General features: G+C 38.7%; 1 protein-coding gene across 3 annotated transcripts in view; it reads right to left on the bottom strand.

The window, feature by feature from the left end:
• YLPM1 (YLP motif containing 1) overlaps nt 1-15,244 on the bottom strand; it is a 61,664-nt gene that overhangs the window by 24,777 nt on the left and 21,643 nt on the right. For 2 of the 3 annotated variants that reach the window (XM_069488975.1, XM_069488984.1), the window contains exons 5-10: nt 8,725-10,842; nt 5,709-5,829; nt 1,888-2,305; nt 1,683-1,775; nt 1,261-1,456; nt 682-800 (exon numbers count right to left, since the gene is read on the bottom strand). In XM_069488975.1, coding sequence (XP_069345076.1) covers nt 682-800; nt 1,261-1,456; nt 1,683-1,775; nt 1,888-2,305; nt 5,709-5,829; nt 8,725-10,842 — 3,065 coding nt within the window. The remainder of the gene's footprint in view (nt 1-681; nt 801-1,260; nt 1,457-1,682; nt 1,776-1,887; nt 2,306-5,708; nt 5,830-8,724; nt 10,843-15,244) is intronic. The other variant, XM_069488994.1, reaches the window with a different exon arrangement.

The raw sequence follows: 15,244 nt of genomic DNA, 5'->3' as shown, positions 1-15,244 counted from the left end.
CTGAGGCAGGAGGATCACTTGAACCCAGGAGTTTGAGGTTGCTGTGAGCTAAGCTAACGCCATGGCACTCTAGCCTTGGCAATACAGCAAGACTCTGTCTCAAAACAAAAAAAAAAAATAAAAAAAAAAGGAGCAAGAGTCACCAGCTTCAGAAAGCATGTTCCTATAAATGGGTATGAGTTTCTAGTTTAAGTGTAATTCATAGCAGTGAAAAACTAAAAGTAACCTAAATATCCAACAATAATCGTTTTATATTTTATCCACTCAATGGAATGTCACAAAACCATTAATAGGTTTACATATGCAAAAATTTGTATGGTGCAATATCAATCAGAATAAGCACAATAACGAAATTGTATTATATTATTACTTTGTATTTATACTTTGATTACAACTCCAAAAATATATGAAGAGAGAGTGAAAGGAAATATACAAAATTATAATAGTTGTGGTATGGTGGGTGGTGAGATTATAAGTAACCTGTTTCTATTTCCCAAAATTTCTTTAATATAAAAAATGTTCTATTTCATTAATCATATTGGTATTTTTGATAATGCTGCTATCTCTGAGAAATCTGCAAATACTTTTTACTCTGAAACCTTAAATCCATAGCTATAATGGAAATCATCTCCCACAGTTTACATTCTCAACATCCTTATAGTTAATAAGGCATCACTCTACCTCCAAACATGGATGGCCCTTCGTAGGCTGGTCGGTCAGACTTCCGGTCATAAGATGGCCTATCAAACCCCCCTCTTCTGGATGAGGAATGGTCTTTTTTGTCTCTATATGACTGAGCCCTAGAAGGTGTAACAGGAAGTGTTTTGGTAAATAAAAAATATTTGGAGGTCTCTGCTTTATAATGCAACACCACTATCTAACCAAGTTTCTCTATGGGCAGTTACTCCACATAGCCAATATTTGTATTTTGATTTTGTATTTTCATTGTGATACACCTTACATACATACATTTAAAAAGCTCACGAACTGCAAAAATAAATTACTTGCCCTACTAACTGAGTAATGACTGCACCTTTATTGACAATACCATTTCCATTCCTTTCTGGCTACCTCTATCTCTAGTGACCCAAGCACCTACTTTCCTGAAAACTGGTCCAGAATTGCTCTTCCCTCTCCAAATTACGCACACGCAGCATGAGAAGAGCATGTCATTTACTAAATTTCCCTTAGATACACTTTTACTAAACTTAAGTTTATTGATAATTTGCACACCTAGCAAAGATATTTTTCATAGCCTACCTATCATCTCGGGGTCGGCGTTCTCTGTCAAATCGATCTCGGTCATAGTCAATAACACCACGATCCCGGTCTCGATCCCTGTGTGTCTCACGATCCCTTTTAAAATCTCGATGATCTGCTATAATATTACTTTGACGATCAAAATAAGGCTCACGGTCTCGGTCTCTATCATAGCGATCGCGTTGGCCTGCATGCTCTACAAAAACAATCAGTATAAAATAAAAATTATATCCCTTTTTCAAAAACAAGAGCAGAAAAGTATAAATCTAACTTTAGAACTAGTGTAAACTGCTGCCCTAAATTCAACTGAAGAATCTTCTAGCTGTATTAAAGGGAGGCCCAGATAATCTCACCAAAAGGAAAGTCATGTGATAATTAGGCCCTAAAATGTTTAAAAATACTGATCTCTCTGGGAATCCTACCTGTCTCAAAAGTTGATCTTTCAGGTAGTGGGTCTGGGCGGAGAGTTATTCTTTCTCCATAGGGTATCTGTTCAACTTTATTAGTGGCTATATCTGGTAAACAAAACCAGGGATAAAACACTGTAACAGTAAAACTGAAGAAAGCCAAAACTGAAGCTAACAATTCCTATAGAATCTCAAGTACAAGTTCACCACCATTACTCACCTCGGCCATGGCCATAATCAACAGTCTGCTGCACTGGTGGTGGTTTGGACATTGGTGGCATACCCATAGGCAACGGGCCAGGAGGGGGAATAGAAGAGTGAACAGGTGGGGGTGGTAATACTGGAACAGATGGAATTGCTGCAGTTTCTGACTTAAATTCTGCATTCAGTCCTTGTTCATCATTTGTATCCCAGAGACCATAGAAAGAATCTTCATCCCAGCGTTCCTGTTCCACAGCTGAAGTTTGTGGCTTTATCACTGGAGGAGGAGGAGGTGGAGGAGGAGGAGGTGGAGGTGGTGGTATTGGGACAGGTGGCCTGGTCACAGGAACAGATGATCTTGGCAGTGGAGCAGAGGGTCTCATAATTGAACCCGGTGGTTTACCCATAGGAGGAGGTGGTCTATAGGACCCTGGAGGCTAGAGAACAGAATAAATGGCTTAGTGGATGAGCATAACATGTTTTCACAGATCAGTGGAAGTTAGAATCTGGTTCTTGATTCATTTAAAAAAATAAATTGGGCTCATTCAAAATTCAAAACTTCATGCTTTAAAAGATACCATCAGAAAAATGAAGACAAGCCACAGAGAGAAGGAAATATATGCAAATCTTATATCTGATAAAGGACTTGAATTCAGAATACACAAAACTCATAACTCAATATTAAGACAAATAATCAAAATATACATATCAGAAAAAGATCTGAATAGATATTTATCCAAAGATATATAAATAGCCAATAAGCTATTTTGGCTTATTGGCTATATATAAATAGCCAATAAGCACAAGAAAAGATGCTCGACATCATTAGTCATTAGGGAAATGAGGTTGCAGTGAGCTATGATGATGCCACTGCACTCTAGCCTGGACGACAGAATGACACCTTGTCTCAAAAAACTAAAAACAAACAAAAAACTAAAATACTGTGTTAAAACTATTAAATATACCAAAAATATTAAGTAGCTAATGCTTGCATGGCTATAGTATAGATACTATACAACTATTTGAGAGAGTTGTTGTTTGATTATATTACAGAAATCATTTAAAAATTTTTTTTTTGGAGACAAGGTCTTGCTCTGTTGCCCAGGCTATGGTAGAGAGGCATCATCATAGCTCACTGCAATCTCAAACTCCTGAGCTCAAGCAATCCTCCTGCCTCAGCTTCCTGAGTAGCTGGGACTACAACCATGTGCTACCACACAATGGCTAATTTTTTTATTTTTTATACAGACGGGATCTTGTTATGTTGCCCAGGCTAGTCTCGAACTCCCGACCTCAAGCAATCCTCCTATCTCGGAATCCCAAAGTGCTGGGATTACAAGCATGAACCACTGCACCCAGCCAAAAAATGTCCTTATTCTTCAAATGAAGTATCCCCACTTTGGGAATTTTAAAAGTACTCTCAAGAAGTTATCCAAAATAAGAACTTGATACAAAGACATTCATTAAAGTTGTATTAATAATAACAGTTAAAACTTAGAAACAAATGGCCAACAGAAATGGAAGAGTTCAATAAAATTATTGTGCATCAAAAATAATACAGCACATAGCAATATGGAAAAATGTTTACGATTTGTTAAGTGAATAAAGCAGAAATGTGGATCTATAACCTAGAGCTTCTACTATTTGCTAAGATCTGCAAAGATAAACGTTTTTATCCTCATGGATTCAGTTCAGAAGGAAAGATAGACAAGAAAACAATCAAAATACAATATTATAAAGGCTATGACAGAGACCAGTATAAGATGTTACAAGGGTACATATCAGGGTAATTGCCTTACACAAAAAAGATAAACAAGAATTAGCCAGTTGGAGGAGGGGATAGGAAGGGAAAGAAAAGAAACTCTAGGCTTAAAGAACAATAAGCACATGTAAAGGAAAGAAGTCATCAGTCTGGCACATTCACAGAACTGTAAATAGTTATAGTTCCATATGGAGGGAAAATGAAGTTTTAAGAAAATGGAGTAGCAAGCAATGGTCAGCAGAGGTCAGGCCAGCTCAGAAAGGACATAAAAGGCCATGCAAAAGAATCTAGATATTACTCTGAAAGCAATGGGAGAACACTGAAGAGTTCTCAGTATAGCCAGGAAGCAACATGGCGAGATTTACTTTTTTTTTTTTTTTTGAGACAGAGTCTCACTCTGTTGCCCAGGCTAGAGTGAGTGCCGTGGCGTCAGCCTAGCTCACAGCAACCTCAAACTTCTGAGCTCAAAGGATCCTCCTGTCTCAGCCTCCCGAGTAGCTGGGACTACAGGCATGTGCCACCATGCCCGGCTAATTTTTTCTATATATATTTTTAGCTGTCTATATAATTTCTTTCTATTTTTAGTAGAGATGGGGTCTCGCTCTTGCTCAGGCTGGTCTCGAACTCCTGAGCTCAAACGATCCGCCCCACCTCGGCCTCCCAGAGTGCTAGGATTACAGGCGTGAGCCACCGCGCCCGGCCGAGATTTACATTTTTTTATTTGCTTTTTTAATTTTTTCCTGCTGTCCAGTCTTCAGATAAGATTTATGTTTTAAGATGTCCCTTTTGGTTAAAAATCACATCAATGCTGCCTGGAGTGTAAGGGCAGTCCCAACTCCAAAAGGGCATGAGAGAAGCTTTTGGGGTGATGGAAATTTCTTTATCTTTTGGTATACCTCCATCAAAATTCAAAATGTAGGCTTAAAAGGGGTATATGTTAGTGTATGTAAATTATGCCTCAAAATTTGATTCAAAAAATAAAATAATCATTCTGGCAGCAAAATGGAGAATGGGTAAGAGGTGAATGAGATGGAGAGAGATAAATTAATTAATAGAATGTGCCCAAAATAATCTAGGCAAAAACTGATGAAGGCCAGAACTGACATTGTGCAGAAGTGGAGCACAGAATATTTGAACAATATTAAAAAGGTAGTAGAATCAGTCAGTAGAGTGACTGGATATGGAGGGATAGAACAGGGGCAAGAGGTAAGGCTGACTGTCAAGTTTCAAGTTAAGGTGACTACGTGATGGTGAAGAGAAAGAACAATTTAATGGGGGATGATAATGAGTCCCATTTTGAATACACTGCATTTGACAGGAGTCACATCCACAGAGAGAAACCTTGTATATCAGGAGATATGATATGGGGAGCCAACAACATCATGGTGGTCACTCATGACAACAACTATGTATGAGTGTTAGACCGATATGGAAGGGAATGTTGGGAAATGAAAAGAGGTAATTTGATGAAATGGTTCAATAGTGCTTTTTGTTCTCATTGTGTTGTTACAAAATTATTTGCAGGATAACATTTTTAAAGCCCATTGCTCGGTTAAAGGTAAAATAACAAATCACGAGAAAAAACAAAAACCCCAAAGCAAAACAAAGGGAGAACTTAATTACTCAAGTCTTTAACATGAACACCCCTTGTACTACTGCCTGAATAGTCCTGGAATATGTACTGAGGTACGATGCTTGATCCTTTCCTCAGCTGAAGGAATAGTAGCCTAAAGAGGTACGGTGCACCGAGGCCCACACCTAGCTCTGCCTAGATGGAAAACAGGACTATTTGAACATAAAAAATTATTTATTAGAAAAAGACTACAATTTTGTGAACATGAAACATGTAGTTCTGGTGTGCTTGGTGTCTTACCAAAACTTGGGAAAAAGGGGTATCTCTGCCACACTTTGACTATGCTTTTACAATGTCTGAAGGTCAATTACCATAACCTTTTAATTTTCCAAAATTTACATTTTTTAAAGGAAATTTATACTTATGTAATACAAAAAAAATCAAACCATATATAAACATACAAAGTAGAAACCATGTCATTTTCTGAGCACACATTCTCCCATACCGGATACATTCCAGGTCTTGAAGATGTATTCTGCAATCTTGATTCCTGGGGTGGTAGATGGTCAGCCATCTGTGGCTCAGACCCAAAGTCTTTCATCTTTTGGAGTTGTTCTTTCTGTTCCCTGTAAAGAAATAAAATTGACATTGTACATAGGCATGTTTATTCCATTCCTAAATAACTACAATTAATATCAAATTTAAAAAATAGACCTAAACACCTTGTCCTAAAATCTTCTGCAGTGCCCATACACCACCTCTGGGGTAACACTCTCTTGCTTTTATGTAGCTAACTCATCAGTCACCTATGATATATAAATAACTATAAATTATTGAAGATCTTCAAGGACAGATTCAACAACCAGCCTCAGTAGTCTATTCTAATATCTCATCTACATGTCATGCTTTTCTTTCATCCAACCAAAAGGTCTCTTGCTATTTTCTTCAATACTATTTAGACCAGAGGCTGCAAAGTGGTGGACCCTGGGCTAAATATGGCCTAGAACGGTTTTGCAAATTTTGCTTTTACCTCAGATTTTAAAATTTGAATTAGCTGCCATTATTTTTACACAGCAAAACATTTCACATATACATTCAAAGAGATTTGGTAACACTACGCCTATATTCCCAAATGCCAAAAAATCAGCTGAGTGGAGTAGTGGCTGCCCATGTGGGATGAAAGAAACAATTTGCCATAATCCCTACCACACTCTAATGAGTTACACCTGGACCACTTTCACTCATTTTTGTTACCTGATTCTTATGGGCATTTTAGTTTATGGCCCCTGCTATAGATGACAAGAACAATGGTCAGTCTATACCTTTAAAATTAACAACACTTCATATTTCTAAAGATTAATTACGTACCCTTTGGGGTTTTTATTTTCAATCTCTAGTTAAATTCCTTTTATTTTTCCTTACAATACCCACCTTAAACATACGTAACATCCACTACAACCTCTTCAGACCTTTTACAATTTTCTCCTTATATTTTGTAAAGTGTAGTGACCCAATGGACAAAAATAAGGTCAAATATAGGAGATGATTTTCTGCCTCATGTAAATCATGTATCTCTTATGATATTCCTTTGACTTTACCCGGACACAACATAAACTACTTGTACTCAGCTCTGACCACTAATACTCATCACTCCATATATTTTAATCATGTTTATGTTGCCTAGAAAGAGCTTTAAAAAAATGATGATGAAGCAGCAGCACCTTTTAACCTACATTTCCATGCAAAGCAATAATGAACAAAAAGAAAATTTTAGAAAGAAAAGGAAAGAAACCATAGCAGCTTAGCAACACCAGTCAGCCTGGTATTCTTTATAAACAACACAGATTTTAGAGTCAGACAGACTGAGTTTAAATGCTACGTTTGCTACTTATTAGTCAAGTGAACTTAACCTCTCTGAGCTGTAAGTGTCATTTGTGAAGGGGAGATAATACTACTTATCTTCGCAGGCCTTTGAGATATAAGGATTTGAGATAAAAGGATAGAGATAATATACACTAAATTATTAGCACAGTGCCCAGTACATAGCAGGTATTAAATTAAAGGTGTCTATAATTTAAAAGTGAGTAGTGTAGTATCTAAATGTTCTATGGCATGCTTTCCATCTCTTCTTTATGAGTAATCTGGAAAAATAAACCTTTTAGCTACATCTTCAGTAACCTGTTTTGCTGCTTGAGGCATCTGGTCTTTCATCTTTACCTACAGGTATTTTTCTTCATCATACTTTTCTTTCCTAGTTCTAAAGTTTAAATTATAATTTGTTGGTATAATGTACAAATGTAGACCAGATTTAAAAAAAATGAAAGAAACACAATACACTGGACTCTATCAAAACCTGTTAGTTTATTTTCTCAAGGAATCACTTAAAAACTTGCAATCTCGAGCCGGGTATGGTGGCTCATGCCTGTAATCCCAGCAACTCAAGTGGCTGAGGTGGGAGGATCACTTGAGGCCAGGTGTTTGAGACCAGCCTGGGCAACATAGCAAGATCCTGTCTCTATAAAAAATGAAGAAAAAAAAAATTAGCCAGGTGTAGTGGTACATACGGTAGTCCCAGCTATCAAAGGCTAAGGCAGGAGGGGATTGCTTGAGCTTAGGAGTTCCAGACTGCAGTCAGCTAGGATCATACCACTGCACTCCAGCCTGGGCAACAGAGCAAGACCCCATTTCTTTAAAAAAACAAAAACAAAAACAAAAAAACCTTGCAATCTGTCACCGACTCCTAAATTCCTATCCCAGGATGGAGTTGGTTTAAGGATTAAATGAGTTATTATACACAAAGCACTTAGTACAATTCCTGGCCCAGAGTAAACGTGCAATAAATAAATGTCAGCTTTTGTTATTATTGCTGCTACATGGAAACATTATGTAGATATCTACAAATAGTTAATTGTAAGTCAAGAAATCCAAATTCTATTCTCTATCTCACAAAATATTTGATTATGTAAAAACAAGTAACATCCTCAATTAGAAATATCTGCTTCTTATTAAAACGAAAGATAAAACATCCCAAAAAGAAAGTATCAATAGACAAATATGAGGGTACTCCCAGGTAAACCATTCTTAGCTTCAACAAAGAAAAATACAGCACTTTCCAAAGTTATATCAAAGATTAGTGAATATGAAGTCTATCATCTAATATCAAAGAACAAACTGCCTAATGGGAAAAAAAATAGAGGTTACATATGAGCCCTGTGAAATCCAGAGCACTGAAAACGTGAAATTTAACACTGGAAACATGCACAGGCATGGCATGCCAGCAACACATCTACACAGGCCAAGAACAGCAATCAATTTTCACATCTCAGGGCATCAGTTTATAATTAACACAGTTCCTAAATACCCATCCTAACCCCAAAACACCACTGAATAACCAAACATGTAAATTAAAAGTATGTGATAAGAACTTGAAGTAAAATGATTCCATTCCAATTTATCACTTTAAAAAGAACAGTCTGAATGTGGTTTTGACTAAAAGAAATGATCTTAAGGAGTCAACTTACCGAAGCATTTTCAGTTCTTGTGCAGCTTTCAAAATGATTTCGTGCTGCCTCTGACTGAGAACCATTACCCCGCCAAGGCCTTGGTCAGAGTCTAAGTTTGCATCGGACCCCATCATTTCAGAGGAATGATGTGAGGAGGGCATATGTTCCGCCATGGGGGAATGTCTATCCACATCAGATGGGTACCATCTGTCTGACAACCGTTCTCTTTCCCAGTCCATTCTGTCAGGAACATAATCTCGCTTTTCCCGCCATGTATCTCCTCTTTCTGGATACTCTCGAATCCTCAACTCACCCCTATCACGGAAATCTCGATCATACCCATGGTCTCGATTTCTTTCTTCTCTCCATCTATCATCCCGATATCTATCCAGAGGTGGAAGAGGTGGGAGAGGTGGTAAAGGTGGAAGAGATGGAATATCCTGTTCACGAAATTGTGATTCTTGTTCATCCAGTGGTCTCCCATAATCTCTGTCCCACTCATTATCCAAAATTCTATCATACATATCCATGGGTCTTCCAATCCGATCCACATCCCAGTCCAAATCCCTGTCCATTTCCCTATTGTAGTCCTCATCCATATCCTGATCTCTGTCCCAATCTTCCCACCAAGGGCCTCGTCTATCTCCATCATGAGACCGTGGTGGTGCTGAGAACCTGTCCTCTCTGTTATATGGATCTAGTGTATCATCTTGATAGTCACGTTCACACTCTCTCCAGTATCTCTCTCTATCCCAATCATCAAGTCTTTCTCGTTCCATTGGAGCACTTCTACCATCTAATTGGAACTCTTCATGCCCTCTCTCTTCTCCATGGTTCCATGGAGTCCTAGGAGGTTCATCTCGGTGATATGGATACATTTTTTCCCCACCATCCCCTGGTTCTGGTCTGAATGGACCTCTATCACGACCAAAATCTGATCTTCCCAGTCCCCTTTCCCGACTGCCAGGCCCTCGAGGTGGTCCCCTCTCCCTGCTCCCAGCTCTTCGGGGTGGTATTCGCTCCCTACTTCCTGCCCTTCGAGGAGGTCCTCTCTCCTGACTGCCAGCTCTCCGAGGAGGTCCCCTTTCTCGGCTGCCAGCTCTACCCCTGTCCTGGCTGCCTTGTAGACCACCTGGCACTTTCTCCTGACTGCTTCCAGGCCTCACCAACCCTCTGTCCCGGCTACCTTCTCCTCTGCTCATCTTTTCTCGACTGTCTTCTCTTCTACCTATCATCTTATCACGAAAGTCTTCTTGCTTGACCAACCCTGGGCCTCGACTGATTGCCTGGCCACGACCTCTGTTTACTAGTCCTTTATCCCGTGTGTCTTCCATTCTGCTTTGCCCAGGACCTCTATAAGATGAGCTGCTGCCTCGATTGCCTTCTAATCTATTATCTCTATTATCTGGCCGAGGTAGCCCTTTATCTTGGTTGTTTTCTGAATGGGGCAGACCAATACCCATAGGTTTAAAATCATTATCTGCAGTTAATGATGATGATGTGGCCACTGCTGGTCCTCCCTCCATCCCCCCTGTTTTTGAAGGAAAAGTAGATTGAGCAGGTACAGGTTTATTTGCAAGGGATACAGGCTGAGTAACAGCTTGGGCTTTGTCGATTTGAGTCTCCATACTTTGAGAATTCTGGTCCCAATTAGAAGGCTCTATGGGCCCTTCCGAGACTTCGCTTTTAGGTGGCTCTTGTTGAGAGTCGCTTAGATTCTCATTTGATTGAGCCGCCTTGACATCCTTTACATCTGCAGCAATGGAAAATGCAGCTGATTGCATTTTAAAATTCTTCTGCTGGTTACTACTGGTGTCTGCTAATGGTTCTTTGTTTCCTGAAAGAGGTTCTGCTTGTGACTTAGGTTGCTGCTGATGTTGCTGTCCAAAAGCTGGTTTGGGGCCTTTCCACTGTGGTCCACTCTGCCGAGGACTTAGGGATGTATTGGGGGTAATATAAAATTGAGATGCTGGCCCCCGGGGAATCATTCCCCATTTGCTTTTAGTGCCCTCTGCTGGGTGACTTTCATATCTGGGTCTTGGCCCATCGGGGCGATTTCCTTCAAAACGAGGCCCTTTGGGTCTCGGTCCTTCACACCTTGACCCTAAATCCTCAAATCTTCGAGGACCATCAAATCTACAAGTAAAACAAAAGATATTACTCAAGACAGTAAAGCAGAAAAAAATTCTCCATGTAAGAATATTTGAGGCATTTTTGCCTTAGAAACTGTTTATAACAATGACTCTTTCAGTCGTTAAACAAATCTTGAGTCACCGATATCTTAGAACCAGTGTGTTAAGGTGGCAGTATTCAGAAAGCCTTAGGACAGGCTTTGGAAACCATGTCAGCATTATCTAATTTGCTTCAACACATCTTCTGCAGCAAGTCACTGATATACTGAACTGTTAAAAAAACAATTATAAATATTGTGATTTAGTAGACAGAAATGCCCACCGATTTTAAACAAAAAAATTAATAAATTCCAATAACTAACTCTTAGAGTACTTTTGGAAGTAAATTATAACTAAAAACTAGGTATGAAACAATTAATGAGAAAATATAGGATGATTATAAATATTGTTGGAGCCAGCACTACCATCTTGATTAATTGACAAAAGTTTTAAAAAACAGCAGTGGTATCTTAGGAAAGTGCTCTGACATTTTAAAAAGTCTGAACAGAGGTGTTTTTGCTATGGACCAAGTCACTCAATCAGTAAATATGTAGCGCACACCCCCTGTCTTTCTGCCAGGCACTACACTACATCCAAGAGATAAACAAATAAAATGTCATCTTTATCCTCAAAGAGTTTACAATCAAGTGGAAAGAGAGTCTAAGTGTAAGTAAGTGCCAAGAGGTACGATGACTCAAGTCTACCTGTATACAATAAGGGCAATAAAATAGGAAATGTTTAAATTGCGTCTTAAAAGACAAATTCTCTGAGCTCAAGCTGAAAGAAGGAGTTGGAGATGGGGAGAGTAGATGGCAAGGGCATCTCAGGCTAAAGAAGCAATATGGAGGAAAGGCAGAGAAACACATACCAGTGTAGCATGTTTAGAAGTGCAGATAGTTTAGCATGGCTGAAGCAAAGAGGAGACAGAGTCAGCAGAGCTGGCAAAGAGGGAGGAATAGAAAAGCAGCTCACTAGGAAATCAGGTAAAGAGGTAGACAAGTATCAGTCTTCAAGACTGTACACGCCTCATGTGGCAGAGACTACTGGTGGTCCTCTAATATCCATTCCCCGCTTTTCTTTCTTTTCTTTTATTTTTTTCCAGAGACAGGGTCTTGTTCTGTTGCCACTGGAGTACAGTGGCATGATCATAGCTCACTGCAGCCTGGAATTCCTGGGCTCAAGCAATCCTCCTGCCTCAACCTCCCAAGTGGTTAGGATCACAGGTGCATGCCACTATGCCCACCTAATTTTCTTCCTCCCATAAAAACAGGGTCTTGCTATATTGCCCAGGCTGGTCTCAAACTCCTGCTCTCAAGCAATCTTCCCACCTTGGCCTCCCAAAGTGTTGGGATTACAGGCATGAGCCACCATGCCTGGCCCATTCCCCTCTTTTCTACAATACTAGAAACTTCCTATTTTTAGCTAGACCAGGCTCCCCAGACTAGAGCCTCTCTTTCCCAATCCGTCTTGCAACTAGAATTTGTAGCCAAGTTCTGGCCAACAGGCTAAGAGTGAAAATGATTTACACATCCTTCTGGGTTGTCCACTTAAAGGCAAGGGCACATCCTCCTCTTCACTACTTCCTTTTTCATGCTAGTTCTGACATACCTGGACTAGGTAAATAAGAGATGACAAAGTAACAAATCAGAAGGAACTTGGACTCTTGAGACTGTAGAGCCATCATATAAGTCCTGGGAGAGAATACACTTCTAACTTGTTAAAGCCATTTGCCTTTGGAGGGCTATTACAATAGATGAATTAAATCAGCTAGTTAAAGAATACAGAATTACCTTACATGCACTTAGAGCCACTAAATATGATCTGATTTTTAAAAGATTGATTTAGCAGAAAATTAGTGAATGGATAGAAGGGGAAAGGTTTAAAGATTATTCCTACAAATTTGGGTAAGTGAAAGTGATGCCTATTCTAAGTCAGTGACTGATAGGATGTAGAGGAGAAGATAAAAGTGAGAAATATAAAATAAGGTAGAACTGATAGGAATTTTTAACAGGTGAGAATGAAATGATAGTGGAAAGGGAAGAATTTAGGATGATTCCAAGGTAATACCTTTCATGACTTTAATGGGAACTAGAAGGGTTTTTGTTTCATTTGCTTGGGAAATCAATGAAGCAATTCTTGCATAATATTTACTTTCCATCTCTGTAACTTTAGGCTTTGCTAGTCTAAAAGTCTTTATTTTAAAGGGAGGAGTACTTCCACCAGGGCCCATAGCAATGAATGATTCTACTGAACTGAAGTTGAGAGTACAACTTTACTTTGAAGTTTTGAATCAACAGGCAAAGAAGAGGGTTAATGTATTGACTGGGGCTGATTAATCCTGACTTTCAAGGGCAAATTAGGTTACTACTGCACAGTGGGCTTAAGGAGGAATATGTCTGAAATGCAAGGGATCCTCTACAACATCTCTTAGTATTTCCATGTCCTGTGATTAAAGTCAATGGAAAACTACAATAATCCAATTCAGGCAGGACCACTAATAGCCCAGACCTCTCCAAAATGAAGATCTGGGTCACCTCACTAGGCAAAGAACCAGGACTAGCCGAGGTACCTGGTGAGAGCAAAGGGAATACCGAATGGGTAGTGGAAGAAGGTAGTTATAAATATCAGCTATGCCCATATGACTGTTGCAGAAATAAGGACTGTAATAGTTATGAGTACTTCTTCCTTGATATATGTGTTTGAATATATATGTGCGAAATGTATGAACCAAATGTTTTGTTTTCTTCCTTATCTAACAAAAGATGAGTTAAAAATAATCCTTTTATCTCAATATTTAAGTTACAGAATATCAAAGAGAGAGTGTGAATCAGCCAGGGGAAGAATGAACTATCATTACCCCAAAGACAAAAAAAGGTACTTTATATCCTCTTTTGGGGAAAGGATTAGAGTGTTTTTGGTTGTCCAGGGATAAATGTCTCATGTTAGGTGCAAAAATCTCCCTGTGGACCACCCTGATCAGAAACATATGAGAAAAGAAATTCTGGGAAATGTAGTTCAGCCTAGCCAAGCTGATGCTTTACAAAGCCATGGCATGTAATTTATAATAAAAATACATAAACCCACAATAAACAGAGAGAGGGGTCATCAGCAGATGAGAATCTTGTTTTAAATTCTGAAAGACAAAGAACAAATACCAGTGGTAATTTACATAGCAGTAAGAAGTGCTTAGAGTGCTGGTAGCAGAAGCAGATAAAATCAAAATGGGGCTGGCTTGCCCACAGAATCCCAGAGAGGGTCAGGATTTTCAGATACCAGGGGTGCTGGGGAAGGACAGAAGCATAACTTGAGGCTAAAAATATGAAAATTAAATCTATATTCAGAACCATCAACCAGCTTTTCCCTAGGCTGAATGTCTCCAAGTTCTTGTACCTGAGGGTTGCCTAGCTATAACATAGTTCCCTGCCCTATCACCCAAAGCAAAACCTGACAGGTGACAAAATCCTCACACACACAGAGCCCCCAATCAGTTTATTGGTGTCTCCCACTCTTAAATATAAATGGAGAGCCAAAGATCACTGGATATCCTCCAAAGTGAAAGAAAGAAAGATGAAAAACAGATAAAATAGGATGTGAATCTAAAGAAAACAGAGATTATGTAAAAAGAGAGAACTTAAAAAAACACCTCTCAAATTGGTATCTTCAGAGAGATTCTTAAAGACATCATACCTATAAATCAAGAACAATCCGTGATTTATAAAAAAGATCAGAAGAAAAATTTCTAATTCTCAAAATAAAAAATGCAATAAAATAATTAGAAGTTAAAATATCTCAGAAAGTACAAAAAAAAAGAAAGAAAAGATAAAGAGACAAAGGTAATTCAACAGGTACAAAATCCTTCTAATGAGTAATTCTAGAAAGAGAAAAACAGAAAACAAGAGAAAAAATTCATGAAGAAATAACACAAAGAAATTTCTTAGAGTTAGGAGACGACAATCTCCAGAAAGAAAGGGCCCATCACACTGAGTACTCAGTACAGTTAATAAAACTAAACAAACAAAAGACACTGAAATTTCAGAATACCAGAGATAAAAAAAAGTTTCTGGCAGTGACAAGGAGAGGTCACCAAAACAAGAAAAGAATCAGAACACAACAGCTACAACAGGAGATAGAAGAAAATAAATCAATGTCCTAAAACTTTAAAGAATAATTATATTCAGCATCAAATTCTATATCCAAATTATGAATCAAGTGTAAGGTTGGAATAAAGATATTTTCAGACACGTGAGGACTCAAGACAATTTACTTTCCACCCACACTTCCTTAGTAAGTTACTTGAGCATGGACTCTAGGAAAAGGAAGCACTAAACCCTAACAGGAAGCCATGAGATTCAATAAACAGTGAATCC

This window comes from Eulemur rufifrons, chromosome 2 (genome assembly GCF_041146395.1).
Source record: "Eulemur rufifrons isolate Redbay chromosome 2, OSU_ERuf_1, whole genome shotgun sequence".
Lineage (NCBI taxonomy): Eukaryota > Metazoa > Chordata > Mammalia > Primates > Lemuridae > Eulemur > Eulemur rufifrons.
This window is presented reverse-complemented; position numbering and strand designations above follow the sequence as displayed.